Source organism: Manduca sexta, chromosome 27, assembly GCF_014839805.1.
Source record: "Manduca sexta isolate Smith_Timp_Sample1 chromosome 27, JHU_Msex_v1.0, whole genome shotgun sequence".
Taxonomy (NCBI): Eukaryota; Metazoa; Arthropoda; class Insecta; order Lepidoptera; family Sphingidae; genus Manduca; species Manduca sexta.
In genome coordinates this window covers 883,588-902,578 of record NC_051141.1, presented here as the reverse complement: position 1 = coordinate 902,578, position 18,991 = coordinate 883,588, and the positions used below count along the sequence as shown (strand labels likewise).

Here is an 18,991-nt window from a genome sequence, read left to right as displayed (position 1 = left end):
AATTCTAAACTAAATATTATTGTAGAGAAAAAAACACGGTTCAATGTCAGTAAAATAAATGGAAACTAAACAATAAATAAAACCTTACATAAAAGAAGTGGCGGGATTTACTTATACACATTTCCTGTAATTAATATTTAGTAGGGATTGACATTAGATTGGAAACAGAATGCGGCAAGAGTGGTGTAAGCGGATTCAAAGCTATTTTCCTGCAATGCCAACCTCCTTCTAACTTATAAACTCCCAGTGATGAATAGGGGTGAAACTATCAAAATTCAAATATAGTTTGATTTTTTTTAATATAATATGTATTTTACAATGTGAGATATATCTATTATCAACGAAGGCAGGAGTTACGTCGCCCTAATTGAAACATAAGAAGATGATGATAATAAGTTTAAAGATAAGATTCAATGATTATATGTTTGAATTAATAAAAGTCAGTTCTCAGCTTGTTCTCAGCGTGGACGGTCGAGTCCACGGGCTTAATGTAATATATTATAAAATCATAATTATATTCACACTTTTAAAAAGCCCACACCTCCGCGACGAAATATAACTCAGGTAAAGGGTTTTTTCCACTGTACAAATAGCGGGTCCTTTATTTTATTAAATATATAATTAATTTCTTACTCGCTTTCCTGCTGTATTGGTAACTTTAAATAAAACAAAAACGTGTGCTTACTATGACACCCGATGTACTGAAATAACCATGATTAGCATAATATAACATAATCCTCCACAAACTAGTGTTTCAAGTTTAAATTTCCTGGTACGACGAAATGGAACTGAGCTTTCCTATAAATAAAATAATCATCAATCAATCCATCCATCCCCGATAGATTAAAATTTGCGACAATGTTGCGATCTTGCAGCTGCGGTACCAGGAATTCATAAGTCAAAAGAGGATTGAAACAAAATCAACCCCTCATCCCTACCGGTATCGTCGGTGAAGACACGCCCACAAAGTACACCCTTTGGGGTATCGCGATTAATTGCATCTGAATCTGAACATGCGCAGCGCAGGGTACTTAATGTCAAGTGCCATTAACCTTCTCTTTGGATATGTTATCCTAGTAAATACTATTGCATCATTTACGTTTGTTTATGAGCCGAATGTTTTCTGAATGCATTCCCCAGACAGGTATTGGCGGATACACAGTGAATGATACATACATATATAATTTTTTTAAAGAGATAATTTAAATTATTCGACAGTAAAGAAGACAATCAATCATATTTTTAATTAACCTCTCATAGGATATTCTTCTGAATCCTGCGTGGATTAGCAATTAACATTAGGAACTCATAAAAGGCTTACCCCCTTATTCATAAACGTTTTTTATCTAAGGACGGAGTAAAGCTGTGATAACAAGCCTGTTTCTCAGTGCTAACGGCACTGAGAAATAGACATAGGGCCGTTGTGATTGGTTATTATTGTTGTATTTCAATATTAGCCAATCACAACGGCCCTACGTCTACGCACTGCGAAGACTGCCATGCTGTCAGCACTGAGAAACAGACTTGTTATCACAGCCTTACTCGATCGTTCGATAAAAAACGTCTATAAATAAGGGGGTTATAGTATATCTCTATCTTGAGATAGAGGTAGAATATATCGCGCGTACGCGTGGAAGGTCTACATAATGGTACACTGTCGATCGTGAAATGGTGTGCTCTTGACTCTATTGAACTTATGAACTCCTGGTACAGTAGCGACACTATTATAATGAATTTTATGGATATGGATATATTCGATAATAAACGTGTTCATGGTTTACCCTCTTTATTACACTGCTCCCACATAACTTACAGGTTCTTACATACTACTACTCTATATAAATTTTTAATTATAGATATTCAAATAGAATATTAACAAATATTTTAAATTAACATTGAAAATAACCTTAAGATGGTTTGTTATATTTATTTTTACTGGTGGTATTGATTTAGTGGTCTCTCATATGTGAGAGTTCGCCTGGGGAGGTACCACCGCAATGTTTATTTCTGCCGCCAAGCAACAGTGTGTAGTCAGTGTTGTGTTTCGGTTTGAAGGACATTGTAGCCAGTGTAACTACTGGACATAATGAGACTTAACGTCTCATGTCTCAGAATGGCGAGCGTGGTCGAATACCGAACAATACTTACTTTGTTGGTACATGGTGTTGGATGGTGTTTCTACTGTTTATAGGCGGTCGTATCGCTTACCACCAGGCGAACGGCAAGCTCGTCTCGACATTCAAAGCAATAAAACAAATATACATATAATACGCAGTGGTATACCTGCTCTTTGTCTACTGCGGAAGACGGCAATTATAATATGTAATCATCAAAATTATGTTTGTCGCACTAGTGGACCACCATTCAAAGTCGCTTAGCGAGCTATGATCGTGCTATGCTTGGAATTTCTCTGAAGGATAAACTTCGTAACAAAGTCATCCGTCAGAAAACCTGAGTCACCGACATAGCATACAGAATTAGTAAACTGAAGTTGACAGACAGTGGGCAGGACTTATCTGTCAAAGAACTGACAACCAATTGGGTAAACAAGTTCTTGAGTGAAGACCATGACTCGGCAAACGTAGTTTAGGACGTCTTCCAGCTAGATGTAGTGACGACTCGTGAAAGGAGACCTGATAAGAATTGAATGCGACAGGCCGAAGACAGGGTAAAATGGTGCATTTTGGAGGAGACCTATATATACTAGTGGACAAAGATATAAGTTGATGATGATGATTCTGATGATTTTTATTCCCTGTGCACATATTAAAACCATCTGTTGTCTGTGGTTCACGACTTTTATTTATATACTAATTTTATCGAAATTTATAGTGGTTTATAGCCCGCAGGCTAGGCAAAAAATGGCCTCGTAGTTTCGCAAATAGGCTTCGCTTTGTACCAGGAACTCATACCTGCATAATAGATAGCGACACACCACACCGTCCCTCGATCAATAAATGACGCGCATGCGCATAGTGCTTTACGTAAAGAGAAACTTCCTTGAAGTTATGATACCTTAGTTTAAACACATGAACTTACCGCGATTCAGTACGGTTCAACCCTTAATTTTAACTACACACATCACCACACACTGTGTGACAGTAGAAGGATAAAACAATAACTTCAAACATAGCTCATCTTTGAACGGCAGATGGCACTAAATAACAAAATAGTGCAACGGCTATTATTATTTAGGTAGATGTCAAGATATTTATAATTTGTTATTATCGATATTATTATTTTGATTACTGAATTACCAGTAGGTATATTTATTATAGGCAATGATAAATAATTTTTTGGAAGCTGTTTTTAAGGACGGTGCATTTTTCGGAAAAAAAATGATTTTATGTTTTCCGTTTATGTTTTATTGCAAGTTCACAACATAGCAATAGTTATCACTTAATTCAAAGTACACAAAAGAGATTGAAGGAATTTTTCTATATAGTTTTTTCACTCATTTGTGAATATCTGCTACGGCGTATGCTGCGATCGGTTTACCATAATCTTATCTCACCATACACTTCGCGCACTTAGCCCAAATCGGCGATTTTCTCAAAATCAACGAATCAATTTAGTTCCTTTTTTAATCTATATAAAATAATATAATTATGTAGAAAAGAGAATTTAGATTTTTGTAATGTCTCTTTTGACTGGACTGCATGTGGAGCTTACGGGGGATGGACAAACAGGACTGTTGCTTAACAACGCGGTTAGATAGTATTGCATGTACTAAGGGACCATGAATGCAGAAGAAACTACAATACAAGAATTTCAAGTTGGTCTGCGTACAATTTCCAAATGCATATGCTCAGTATATGAGTGTATACTAGTTAGGATCTATAAAATATCATATTTCTAATCATATATAGAAAAATATGTGTTTTAATAGCTTAAAATCATAGATTTAAAACATCTTATAATAACAATGTTAATTACGATCTTTTACATCTGAGTTCTATTTACCTCATTCAAACCAATATGTATTGTAACCATTTGTAATTATAATGTTCTCCTAATATATTGCTTTTCTTGTCTTATGAATTCCTGGTGGAGCGACGATATTTCACGGCTGCCTGTATAACTTTTTTTTAAATAATATTTTATAAATATTTTTAGTGATGAAGGGCCACATTTAAGGGAGGCATTATATCAATACTTATAGGAGCTGTTTGTGATGAAACATCACATGTTAAGCTCAATGTTATAATATGTAGTCCATTGAAATGTTACATTTTTTAGGCCTTACCTTGCGTTTTTTAGAGGACGCAATTTTATTTTTTTGAAGTGTAGGGGGGGTCAGTCTAAAGCTAAAACCAAGTTTGTGGGGTCGCCACCCTTGTCCCACGGCCGCCATCTTGAAAATGGGGGTTGAAATGGTTTTACGATGTATCTCTTAAACTATTTATCTGACAAAAAATGTATAAACATTTTTGTTGCAAATTAAATTCTCTACAACTTTGGTTTAGTAACTTTTGTCGTAGAACTATAAATAAAAAGTTATAAGCGAAAATGTTAAGAAATTCAATGTTAAGCAATGTCCATTGCAACGTCATCAGAACGTGTGTTTATAAGGTTCATAATACTTTTTTTTGTACTCATTAATACCCAAATACCCAAGGGACCATTAGGGAACAAAAGAACATCTGCCTGCTATTATTATTATTATTTCTAACCTCTCTTATTGTAAGAATAGCTGATAATATTGTGTTGAAGTTGTCGTTCAACTTATATCTTTTAGTTGTGCTACATATTTCTGTACGTGCGGATGTATTTTATTCTGTTTTTAATTGTGAAGAAGATTTCGAATGATTTTAGACACGATTTTAACTTTAGTGAAAACTACTTTTTATTAGCATTTTGACTTTTAAAAGACTTTTAAAAGTNAAAATGCTAATGANANACTTACTTAGGACAACTTCAACACAATATTATCAGCTATTCTTACAATAAGAGAGGTTAGAAATAATAATAATAATAGCAGGCAGATGTTCTTTTGTTCCCTAATGGTCCCTTGGGTATTTGGGTATTAATGAGTACAAAAAAGTATTATGAACCTTATAAACACACGTTCTGATGACGTTGCAATGGACATTGCTTAACATTGAATTTCTTAACATTTTCGCTTATAACTTTTTATTTATAGTTCTACGACAAAAGTTACTAAACCAAAGTTGTAGAGAATTTAATTTGCAACAAAAATGTTTATACATTTTTTGTCAGATAAATAGTTTAAGAGATACATCGTAAAAACCATTTCAACCCCTATTTTCAAGATGGCGGCCGTGGGACAAGGGTGGTGACCCCACAAACTTGGTTTTAGCTTTAGACTGACCCCCCCTACACTTAAAAAAAATAAAATTGCGTCCTCTAAAAAACGCAACCCCAAATGTAACTTTTCAATGGACTAATGGTACAATGTTTAACTATAATAGTACATTTATAAATCATGTTATTCAACGATATTCGCGGGTGTTATAAAAAATAAATAACTTTATGCTATAGGTTCACTTTGTTAAAATAAACACAAAATGTTATTCAGCTTCGTATTTCTCAATAATAAAATTTTAAATCCAATGTGTGGTTTTGGCCTGATACTATAAGGCACGTGATTTTAATCTATACTTCTATACTATTATATAAAGCTGAAGAGTTTTTTTGTTTGAACGCGCTAATCTCAGGAACTACCGATCCAAACTGAAAAATTCTTTTTGCGTTGGATAGCCCTTTGTTCGTGGAGTGCTATAGGCTATATATCATCACGCTATACCCAATAGGAGCGGAGCAGTAATGGCTAATCTCAGGAACTACCGGTCCAAACTGAAAAATTATTTTTGCTTTGGATAGCCCTTTGTTCCTGGAGTGCTATAGGCTATATATCATCACGCTATACCCAATAGGAGAGGAGCAGTAAAAAACGAGGAAAAATATTAGTTTTGAGAGCTTCCGTTGCGTGCGCTGCGTAAACGGTTAAAGTTATGCAACAATAATGTATGACGGGATTGTTCTTCTTAAAAAGTTCTAAAAAATATATTATAAAACAAAGTCCCCCGCTGCATCTGTTTGCCTGAACGTGTTAAACTCAAAAACTATCCCAACGTATTAAGATGAAATTTTGTATGGAGACAGTTTGAGACCCTGGGAAGAACATAGGCTCCCGGGAAACTACTACTTTTATAACGGAAAACTTTAGGCTGAAAAGCTCTTTAACGCGGGCGGAGCCGCGGGCAAAAGCTAGTATGGAATATGCACCTTGCCAAATAGAGAGAAAAAAAGTGGAAGATATTATTAAAACACCTCTAATCCGATTCGTACAATATACCGCCTCTCCTCATTGTTCACCTCATAAATCTCTATGTGTTTATGCAGTCCTGGTAGACGGAGTACATTGAAAGAAATATTGATACGTTGCAACTATATCGCCATTGCCGTTTTTTATGTGCTTGTTTTAATTATAGTATTAATTATATATCAATACTAGCCCTATATTGTTTACCGTCCCAATACTGAGTACGGGCCTCCTCTGCTATTGAGAGAGTTTAGGCCTTAGTCTACCACGCTGGCCTAGTGGGGATTAGCAAACAGATTGAACATACTTTTAAAATTCTTATATAGATAGAACTACTTAGGTATGCAGAAATCCTAACGAAATTTTCCTTCACCGTTAAAGCAAGCGGTAATTCACACGGAAACTCGGTGGCCCTTGGGTTTAGAAACTACAGACATTCGACTCTGCGGTCCGTTCCACTCCCCACTATGCCATTACCGCTTGTTGTCGTTTGCAGTTTCTTATTTAGATGAACATAACAACCAATTAGGCCCAAGCAAAGCAAAGCAAATTTGCTTGCAAAGAGCCCATAAAACCAGGAAAACTCACCGACGAGGCGAACATATAAATAAAAACTAATGAACTTGAAAGAAGCAAGTTTAGTTATTTTCAATAATCTGTCAAAGAATCTGAAGTTTCGTCAAAGCAAATGTCTTCACAAAACATGGTGACCAACGTGCACAAGGTGATTCACGTGGTTGTTTCAAGTGGTCTGTTACAAAATAATGTATTGGAACTGATCTAAATATTATTGAAATAACAACTAAATTGAAAACAGGTACGAATTATACGAAGACAAGATATTTGAAAAGGGCCCCTTGAAGTTATCTTATAGAACTTATTATCGATATAAATCGATTATCGAAAGTTGACACGTCCACATTACTCACACAAATACAGTTTTACACTGTATGATAAATGTTTCATTAGTATAATTTATAAGACAGATACATAGATGTGAACACAACCTAATTCTATATCATTACCATGTCGATGAGTTAGTAATGCGACGTTACTATGTTCATTCACTAAAACTACATACGCGCCGCTCTTCTGCGTGTTGTATGCGCCAGCTTTCAGCAATCAATCCCTAGACGATAATATTGTTTGGTTGCTCGGCAACTCGTTCAATTCAGACGGTGTATACCAGGGCGGCATAAATGCAAAAGGGGAAATATTCTATGCAAAAACATGTATAGATCAATACTGTCCCTCTCCTCTGTCCACCATCGAATAGGTGAATGTGTATTTTTTTATCTACACTGACACATAAAATACTCGTAAATATAGCGATATTTCATGTTTTTCATTGTGTAGTATAAAAGCGCCAAAGAAAAAACGAATCAGGAAAAAAACATAAATAAATGACTTTTCAAAACTCAAATGTACCCGCATTTATAAATTTGAATTTGGAATTCTTAACCAAACAGGAGATAATATTTTAAATCAAAGTGACCAGTTCCACAAAACGCCAATTCCATGTTATGTATGGACATAATATAAAATTTGATCATCATGTAACATTTTAAAAAGCTTTACTCTAAACGATTGAAGTGAACATCACACATCCATATGCATTATTTTTCTGCCATGTTAATTTAAGTAGATCCCGCTAAAATTTCAAGTGAATTTTATTGTTTCATATAAAGGTTTATAATAAAAATAAAGTGCAGCCTCTATAAAATGTAATAAAAAGAATCTTTATTGTATGTTTTTTCCAAAAAGGGAATGAAAGTTTTCTGCATGCAAAACACATTCCTTATGCATATGCCGGTGTCTCGCTCTTGCAGACTGGGGAAATTGCACAGAGCTTAGTGGTGAGATAGTGCAACTTCTCTTCATATATTCTACGTTCCTAGTACCACCGATACTTTTCAACGCCTTTGTGCGCTTTGGTTGGTGGTTACAAAGGCGAACGTACAAAGGCGATTTAAAGTTTTAAATTTGTTTAGCTAGTTTTGTGGCGATGTATATCAGTACATATCAATACTATAATATTAGACAGTTAAAGGATATGTCCGTTTTTTGTATGGGCGCTGGTTCTTTATTTCGAAAAAAAAATCAATCTACATCAAACTCATTGAATTATAAAGTGGGAGAATTGTCTGTGCAGAGTAAGTCAAAAACTAACTTCATTGATTCGTCAAAAGAGGTGGAATGGGTAAGCTACAATTTCTATTTTTATTTTAACAAGTAGTTGTCAGTTAGTGTCATTCGCGGATATATAAAGTAAGAAAATATTTAAAGAAAAAAAAATTAAAATATGTCATTTGGGGTTATTTTTGAGGACAATATACCTATACAATTTGTTTGACAATTTAGCCTTTTCTTGGGATTGATTGCGTTTCAATATAGCAATATTGTTGTATTTCGAAAGCGTTAAATTTAAGTATACTCATTAAGGAAAATAAAATTGCAAAAATCTTAATAACGAAGGTCTTTAAAATTGATTAATTTCCATCAGCTCATGTTTAAGAGGTTTATCCTAATTTATATAAGCTATCTTGGTTAAAATTTTTGGATTTCTCCTTTCGCATTTTAAAAATATTATTAACTGAAGTGAAAAAAGTAATTTAAATTAAACCATTTTAAGAATTTTATCGCGGTTTTAATTTTTTACTTTTCTCCCGACGTTTCGAAGACTTTGCAGCCTTCATGGTCACGGGGGACTAGACAAGCCACAAATCTTTGCCAAAGAACACCGATTCCTGCCTAGGATGATCCGCGAGGCTATTGAAATTAAAAATCCTAATTTCAATAGGGAAGATGGTTAGAAGCTTGCACAAGCTTGGGGTCCAGTTCTACATTTAATTAAATCGGAACCCAAAAGACCGGCTGCCAGACTTCAAGACACTGTGAGCTCATTCTGCGTAGTTCGGACCACCAACAAGTAAAAAATTTTAAAAACTTGTATATTTATAAAATGTAGGTAGATATTGTAACTCTGATTTTGCGGATGAACAACACATCAGTCCCCCCCGTGACCATGAATGCTGCAAAGTCTTTGAAACGTCGGGAAAAAAGTAAAATATTAAAACCGCGATAAAATTCGTAAAATAGTTTAATTTAAATGTCTAACATTCCCTCTTAGTAGTAGAGGAGGCCATGCCTAGCAAGGGGACAGTATATTCTAACGAACTTGGTTTATATATTATTTCGATCAAACTCTTAAAAACGAGCCTATTGAAATAAAGTATTTAATTGTAAAGACCACCGATTTCACGATTTTTGTAATTTTATTTTACTTATAATCAACGCTTCGAAATATTCATGTTGCTAAATGGAAACGCACGCCCAAAAAAAATTAAGTTGTCAAAAATCTGGTTGATTTGCTCAGATTAAGGACTAAATAAGTTATTTTTACATGTGTCTCTGAGAATAACGTGGCCCTTTAAATTAGGAAGCTAGTTTCGTAACCCTATGAAAATGATTTATTGCGATACCTAGGATCTAACTGCCTCACTGTCAGAAAACTGTATTAACATCTCTTCACGTGTTATGTATTCCGAGTATTACAGACAGTTTGCATAGTTTGTTGCGATATGCTCGACTAAATGCCTACTAGTACTTGCTGAGAAGCTCTCTATAGGAATTGCGAAAGTGTGTGAAGTCTACCAATCCGCACTAGGCCAGCGTGGTGGACTAAGGCTTAATCCCTCTCAGTAGTAGAGGAGGCCCGTGCTCAGCAGTGGGCAAGTATATACAGGGCTGATATTATTATACTTACTAGCTTATGCCCATTCATTAGTAACTAATTACTGACACATTTCCTTAACCTGTATTTAAAAAAAAAACTAAATAATTTTTTTCTACGCTATGCTGAATCCTTCTTATTCCTTACCATGAAACACAAAAACGTAAAGTAATTCTAAAGACAATTTTGCTGTATTTTCGGATGTCTCGATATTTTTCTATTAAAAAAAACTGTACCTCTTGATACAGTGACAACCTCATTTCGGTTAGATATACGGCAAACACTTTTTAAGAAAAAGGGTCGGATGGTGCGCTGATACAAGATTTTTTATTGTAATGCTCCTTAAAATATTATCAGAAATGTTCTTATATAATAAGGAACTTTCTAATATTTTTTTATCCTATGGATTGAGAGGATTTATTAGGTTTTTAATATTTATTTTTATAGCTGTTTTAAAAAATTGTGAAATATTATATACCCTTTGAATGGGTTAGAAACTATTTTTAGAGTTTATTTGGTGTCGTCAGCATGTAATATGTGATAAAAGAAATTCAGTACTATAGGAATTATAATGATTCCACTAGACTCTATGTTCGACGGCTGTAGGTCCTACAACACTCATTGGAATTAATATAATATTGATTAATTTTGATTAAGATAAATATATTCATTATGAGACTCTAATAAATTTTTATTGATCCTGGAAAGATGACACGCTGAAGCCTTACTCCATACCCGTCACCAAGTTCGCGCCACGAACCTGCATTTAATCTACATTCATTATGCATTTTAGTTGCATTCGAACTTCTCTTGATATCTGATTCCCTAGTACTCGGTGCACTATTTTCTACAAACCGAGAAATAGTAGTAGTATTGAGTTATGTTGCATTATGCATCATCTATTTGTTACGAAGTAAATTTTAACCACTTTCTAAACTCGTTATATTTAAAATTGAGATGAAATGAAAAAATTAGACAAAAAAGTATATTTATACTAATTAAATACATTGTATTAATTGTGTGATGAAATTAAAGCTGTCTACGTATATGTATGTAATTTAACACCGTGACGACTCAGGGCGGATCATAATATTTTCCAATCTCCATCTTTTGGCAAAATTAATACATGCAAAATTTTACCATCCGAGGTACAATTGGACAATTAATTAGTTGGAGTTCATTTAAAAAAAAAACATAACAATAACGTCAATTATAATTGAAACCGTTTAATTATTTATTTAACGGTTTCTGTATTACTAAAAAATGATCATATATATTAAGCTAAAAATAAAACTCAATTTTAAATCAAAATAGTTTATAATGACTCTATTAACTCTTCTATATATGTATCTATAGATTCAATTTACATAATATGTATAAATTATTAAAGTCGCTATTTGCGTTTGTCTATTGCTCCGTTTACTTTTTTAAATTAGTAACAGGGAGGCGTAGCTCTTGCATGCAGTTTATTTTAGTCCACAAGGCACAGTTTAAACTACAAACGGCTTGTGACTTGACTAATTATCTAAAGTCAGCAGAGTGGCTAAATTCTTTTTGCGTTTTATTCCCATATAATATTTTTCGTGCTTGTTATTTATGTTTCAAAAATATAACTCGAACAAAAATTTTATTCAAATAGTCTTTGACAAGCTCTTTTGAAACGTCATGAATTTGTCACCGCTTCGGAACGTTATCGCTGTGAAGAAGAAGAAACGCAAGAAACTCCCTAGTCAATCAAATAAAATCACAAACTTCTATTACTTAGCTTAGGGAACTCACAAATCAGTTCGTTTACCTTATCTACAAATTTCATTGAAGAATTCTACACTACGTTGTCTGTGTAATGGTTGTGACGTATCTATGCTTACGTCACGAGGAAGCGATCAATAGAAAGTGCGTACATGCGCAGAAGAGTTTATGCTGAATATTTTCTCTGCCGTTCTGCTATCTTAGTATATACACGTGAACTATTCATTTCAGCTGCCCAGTTTAATGGAAGCAACTCAAACTGTGGCGGATGCAAGGCAGCAAGATATCAAGGGGCATGCAATATGTTTGTATCCTGTGTTGTTTAGTCCCAAAGATGCTAGTATGGGAGCGTTAAAAACACACAATATAAATAGACATTATAGTAATTTTATTATAGTTTCAGAAAATATCGATAGAAAATAATGCTATGAAAGGGTTTCAGTACAAACATCCGCTTAATTTATCACAATTGAATTATGAGGAGTACAAACATGCATCGTTTACTAGAATTAAGTAAATCCGTACAGATTATATTAGTCGGTATATAATTCTCTGGGTAAAAACTAATATTATGTTGTGTATATATATAAGCAGTTATAGAGTTAATATTATTTTCAATCATTTGAACTCATGATAATATGTTGTATTTATGTATGCATGGTGTGTGGATGCCCAAAACGTTCCCTGTATTACATTAGAGGAGCTCTTGATTTTAATCTTCTATGTGCCCATTTACATTTTATTTTTATATTTCATAAAATAATGAGAAAATTGAAAAATTATCTTATAATATTAATGCATGCAGTTTTGCAATGTTGTCTTTCTAAATACTCAACGTGGAGCCACTGGTGACGAAATTTAATTGTTTTATTATATTTAAAATTTTCAAATAATAAACACTTCTTTTTATTTTACATGTAATTTCACCGTGTATAGAAGTATCGCAAATGTCATAAACAATAATAGTTTATATTAAAATATAAAAAGTAAAATGTGTAACCTAATCTAATTCTAACCCATTACATATGTGCCCAATTAAAAAAAATTACCCTTTAATTCCAACTCGACTTTGTTACACTGAAAATTGTATCACACGTTTGACCCAGATTCAGTTTCCAGTGCGCGTCATGAACTTGCATCTCTCCATTTGTAGAGTATGCATTTTAGTTGCATCGAACAGCTCCTCAGAAATCTGATATCCTAGTATTCGGTGCACTATTTTCCATAGACTGGGGAATTATCGTGCAGGTTTGGGGCGGTGGTTAATTAAAACTGCGCCATCCTACTAATCCTGCTAATATTATAAATGCAAAAGTTTGTGAGGACGGATGTATGTTTGTTCCTCTTTCACGAAAAAACTACTGGACGAATTTGGATGAAACTTTAACAGTAATATTGGTTATACATCAGAATAACACATAGGCTACAATTTATAATGATTTTGTGTTATTTGGTCATAATATAACGATATGTATGTATATCAAGAAAAGCGGCAAAAAAATTACCCCGGAAAACTCCATCACGCGGGCGAAGCCGCGAGCATAAGCTAGTAGTTTATAAAATATCGTATGCGTCATTGCATCGTGGAATTTAATTTAGATTCTGCATTGGCAACCATACATTACTAGCAATAAATAATGCTTATTAGTTATCTTCTATTTCTTTTTTATGGACATGGAATCAAATTCCAGGTTATCACACTACTGTCATGCACCAAATATGTTAAAAATCATTTATATGAAGAAATAAATTAGGTATATTTTATTTTGATTAACACAGGCATTTTGGAAGTCAATATTGCAAGACTTTATATAAAAATCTCATTTTTCTACATTACCATATTTTCTGTCTTTCACTTTCCACACATTAAGTTAATTCCCTTGAACCTGTTATTTAGGTACAAGGAAGCTAGCAAACGAATAAACCAAAGCATTTTGTTTTAGATGTTATATTATTTGATTAGTTGTTGCTCGCGGTTTCGCACTTGCGTCTTTCCTTTCCCGCTACAAAAGTCCCACAATCAGTGGCCCACAACGGTATCTGTACGAAGCCATGGCATCTATTTAAATATTGATATAGTCCTATCGGAAGCAAATTACTAGAATAAAAAGTAGCTTATATGTAAATCCAAGCGGGATCAACCGTGTACTAAGTATCATCCGTACAGGAGTTTTTCTACATTAACTTTAAAAAACTAGTATTTTAATAAATATTCACATTTAAGATCGAAGATGTCTAATCAAATCTGAGAAGTATGATAAGATGAAACCGAAACCGTATATCAAAAAATATTTTACGACAAATTTGTATATTTAGAAAATCTTTAAGAACACACCTTCTAATTGTTCCTGATTTTGTTTCTGTGTAGGTTATTACTTAATCAATTAATGTCCGTTTTATTATATAGATATAATAACACTTTCACGTAAGCATATCTATAAAATATGCCATTGAAATACGTAGACACACGTGACTATTAACTTGTCTCACTCGCGCATATTCATATTTCAAACTATGTTGTGAGAAACATAGTATTTATTACTTGCTAACATAACTTCGAACGTGTGCATCTGTCAGAACAACTCTTCATCTATTCTGGTTTCCTGGTAAAACCAGAAACTTTCGCAGCAACATATAGGTAGTAGATTAATTATAAAGTTCTAACTAACATGCTTTACAACACTGTTTTCCCTTACTTCCTCCAATGTTTTCTCATGATAATGGAAGAAAATTTTATATATAGCTAAATAAGGATAAGATAAAGCTAAATAAGGATGTTCAGACGAGGCAACATTTCTAAGCAATAAATTCGTACGATTATAATTGGCAGCTATAATTGAGCTGTCTAAATTATGCTTTACTTATCAGTTTTATAATTAACGAACACGTTTGAGAAGATGTTTTTTTTTATACGTTTAGAAGGAAACGCAGAAACCTTTGACCTGATTGGATGAAGTTATAGCACACTCGTATGAAACACACGCTCATCTACAGATTTACTTTTTACACTGTATCCACTTTTATTAATCTGATCTTACTTTCTTGACAAAAAATCATTACTCTATAAGTAGGTACAAATTGACTAGCTTGGTTTTAAAAATATGTATACAATTTCATGTTTTTATGCTTCGTAGGTGGCTCTTAAATGAAATAAATATCTTGTCATGTTGAATGAAAAGTGCTAGCAATTTATCAGTTCTTAATATCTGTAAATTATTATTATAGCATGTTAGTACCTACTAAGTTTTGTAAGAAATCGTAGAACTATTTCATAATCAAGTAACTTCATTAAAATAAAATTTACAATTATATTTGTTTTTACAAGCAATTCGCATAATCTATACTATTATATAAAACTGAAGAGCTTTTTCTTTGAACACGCAAATCTTAGGAATTACTGGTTCTAATTGACAAATTCTTTTAGTGTTGGATAGGCCTTTGTTCGTGGATGACTATATAACGTCATACTAGACTAATAGGAGCGGAGCATTGATAAAAAATGTTAAAAAACAGGGAAAATTTATTTATCTTGTGAGCTTCCGTTGCCATCAGGCGAATGGCAAAGTCGTCTCCTCATGCAAATCAATAAAAATAATAAATATAAAATATATGCGCTTTTTCGACATCCGTTGTGGCGTCGCACTCAAATTATTATTTTAGTTTCCAGACTACCTAAATATGAGTGGGTCACAATACTGGTGCAGCAGATGCTGGTATACTACGAATGATCCTTTTCAACACGTAAGGCTGCGTGTAACGCTGTCTTACTCTCAGGAAATTGAATGGGAATTGCTCCTCGTCTGTCATGTGTTCTTGGTAGAACCGACAGTTTGTGGATTTTTGCTTGCTATGATACCAGACTAAAGCTAAAGCCTAGACTAACTTGCCCTAATAGAACTAAAAGAAATGTCAAGGAATTCACATATATTTGAAATTATTTTTAACAATAAATTATTGCAATTATACTTACGTGCAAATTGTTTCGATTAAATATAATTTAATTTACAATAATTCTTTATTAAATTTAAATTAGAACAGAAGTTAGGTATGAAAATGCAAAATTGAGCAGTGGGTCCTTCGAACCCAAAGACCAAATCCCACAAAACTGTGAAAACTGCTGACAGTACTAGGAATTTATGAATGCGAGAAGCTTATACCGGCTATACGTTTTCCGAGACTCAAACAGTGAAACAGCTGTACACATAGCTCAGTGCATTGAAAAAGGATAGCTAGAAGAAGTATTTGCTTCTACTCGGAAAATGGAAATGAACCCACAACTGAAACCTGCGCAAAACGGTTTACCGGTAAACCTACGAAATGGTATAGTATCGGTAGCTAATTCCGTGGTAACGGTTTGCTCGCGGGTGATTCAAATTCGTTCGTGTCGTCGTGTTTAATTCAAATGGTGTTCGAAATTCATTAGTTGTTAGTTAAAGCGTGGCCCACACTTTATGGAGCGCGACTTTTTATTCTTAATTTGGAGTTAATTAGCAAAATATTTCCAAAGTAAGCACATTTATTATTTCGCTGCTATTGTAGGAAAATCAGTAGCCTTGTCGGTTTTTAAAGTAAATTCATTCTAGAGAAATTGGTATTCAATTATACCTATTAATTTCAAGTGTATGCGCTACACACGTCTCCGACCCATCTTACTATTGCAATGTTCTAGGTTAGAAAGCAGAATCCAAATTGGAAAACATACTTCTAAAGTTATTGAAAATTTTATTAAAATCTAGTAAAAATTCACGTAGTTACGTATCAAATATCATTATTTTGTTAATTTCTAAATATTCTTATAGTTTTTTTATGTATTTCCTTAAAATAAATTACTTAATTAGCTAACATAATATATTTTAAACATGCTTATTACTCCGAAACAGGAGAAGTTGAAAGGAGAAAAAAGTGATATTATTGTGAAAATTAATAAAAAAAAACTGATCTGAAGCTAGGTGTGAACATTCAACTCGGCCTTCAATATGCGTTTCAAATCAGAAGTATATACGGACGTTCTTTTTGAATTAAAGTAGGTATCAATACAATGCTGCGGAACAGCCCGGCTCCTTCAGCAATATTATAATTTATTATTAGTATTGTCACGGCTATTTCATACATCATCAACTTGTTTAAATTTCAACAAATTGCATAGATTAAATACTTCTACTATTTTCTTATTTATTAATTAATCAACTTCTTTTACAACCGTTGGCTATATTTTAAATCGATTGGATGGAAAATAGATTCTTACATTAATGTAATAATATTATAGATTTACCCCCTTATTCATAAACGTTTTTTATCTAAGGACGGAGTAAAGCTGTGATAACAAGCCTGTTTCTCAGTGCCCAACGACACTGAGAAATAGACATAGGGCCGTTGTGATTGGTTATTATTGTTGTATTTCAATATTAGCCAATCCCAACGGCCCTACTATCTGCACTGCGAAGACTGCCATGCCGTCAGCACTGAGAAACAGACTTGTTATCACAGCCTTACTCGATCGTTCGATAAAAAACGTCTATGAATAAGGGGGTTAATATATATTCGCTAATATATTATGGCTAGAGGAGCCTGAATTGAGTTCCTAAGTTCCACAGCTTTGTGTTAATATATTTGGAAAAGAACGGGCTTTTTTACTACAAGGTGGACAGACAAGCTAATAAAGGTCGCCAGAACTCGTTGTTTAGTGGCCGTTTCTAACAGGCTGGCTTGTCAATGTTCAGGAGAGGAATACCTGTGACTGATGATGATGGATTTGCTAATAGGACGGTGATGTTGTAGGATGCGCTGGGCGAGGTGGTGTTCGCACAGCTGCCAGACCCGGGCAAGCAGCTGGCTGCGGGAGACGAGAGCGGCGCGCTCGAGAGCGTCAAGGCAGCCAGCGAGGTGTACACACCCGTCTCCGGGACGGTGGGTCAACCTTCCTTTTATCTTATTGCAACACAACCCCCTTGGATAGCCCACTGTTAGGTTCAATTTTCAGGTATATTCAAAAAATTTGTGACTGTTTCGATTCATACTTCATCTATTAGTGATGCCGTTAGCAATGTGAGTTTTCTAAACAAAAACAATACAAATACGAAATATTAACTTCTCAAAACAATGTAGCTTTTTCAGTTACGGTTTCGACGGACATATAAATGTAGTCCTGGATACATTACTTTTTATTCTGCAAATTACATTTATACTTAAAAAATACTTTCAAGCGAATATACAAAAACTAGACAACATTTACTAAAATTATTTTTCGCAGGTGACAGAAAAGAACACAGCAGTGGAGTCAACACCATCACTGATTAACAAGTCGTGTTACGAGGAGGGCTGGCTGTTTAAGGTGAAGCTGAGCAAGCCCGAGGAGCTGCAGACGCTGATGGACCAGAGCGCGTACGACTCCTACCTCAAGGAGTCCCACTGACCACCAGACAATAGACTATAGAGCGGAGCGCTCTGTGTGTTGAATAACTCAATTGCTAGGCCTCAATTATGTATTGGTTAGCTCAACTTCAAAATGCGGCAGCGGAATTCGGAAACGGATATATAGATTATAATAAAATAACTATTACTATGTGAGTAGCCACATGAAACAACGGATTCAAGAAGTGAGGCACAATGGTATTGCAATTCATTATCTCTAGAAGTTTATGTCTATTTTATTACTTTTATAAACACCTGATGATAAATAAAAAAAAAACACTTTAAATAATATAGACCCTTTTGCAGCGGGTTTATTTCGTAACAAATTAAATAAAAAATATAAAGGCATCATGATTTCTTATTCTATTTTGTTTAAGAATTTTCCTCGCTTATATTAATTATTGTATGATATTAATTATATTACAGAATTCAGGCCTAGTTGTTAAACTATTTTTATTATTTTTCCTAATGTTACGTCACTTTTGTTATTATAATGTTTAATAAATAAGTTGAAACTAGCATGCCAGTTTTTTATTGAGACTTACTTCTGGATTAGTTTTAATGATTTGGGTTAAGGGCTTTAAGAATTAGGTGTTCCGTACCTGGTTTATTAAATCAGAAAATGTAACATGTAGTGATGAGGAAGTCTTCAGTTGTAAGTACAACTTGAAACTGTTAGGAAGACCCCTAAATACTATATGCGTACACGATTTTATTGCTTTCAATATAATATGTAGTCATATATACAGGCGGTTTTTTTTATTCTAAATAACGATCATAGTATTGAAGTACTTACTGATGGAATCTACCAT

General features: G+C 33.8%; 1 protein-coding gene across 1 annotated transcript in view; it reads left to right on the top strand.

Moving 5' to 3' along the window:
* LOC115455541 (glycine cleavage system H protein-like) overlaps positions 1–18,404 on the top strand; it is a 36,653-nt gene extending 18,249 nt beyond the window's left edge. Inside the window, exons 4-5 of the mRNA XM_037444032.1 lie at positions 17,547–17,675; positions 18,019–18,404. Coding sequence (XP_037299929.1) covers positions 17,547–17,675; positions 18,019–18,180 — 291 coding nt within the window. The 3' untranslated portion in view covers positions 18,181–18,404. The remainder of the gene's footprint in view (positions 1–17,546; positions 17,676–18,018) is intronic.
* Positions 18,405–18,991: the final 587 nt, after the last annotated feature.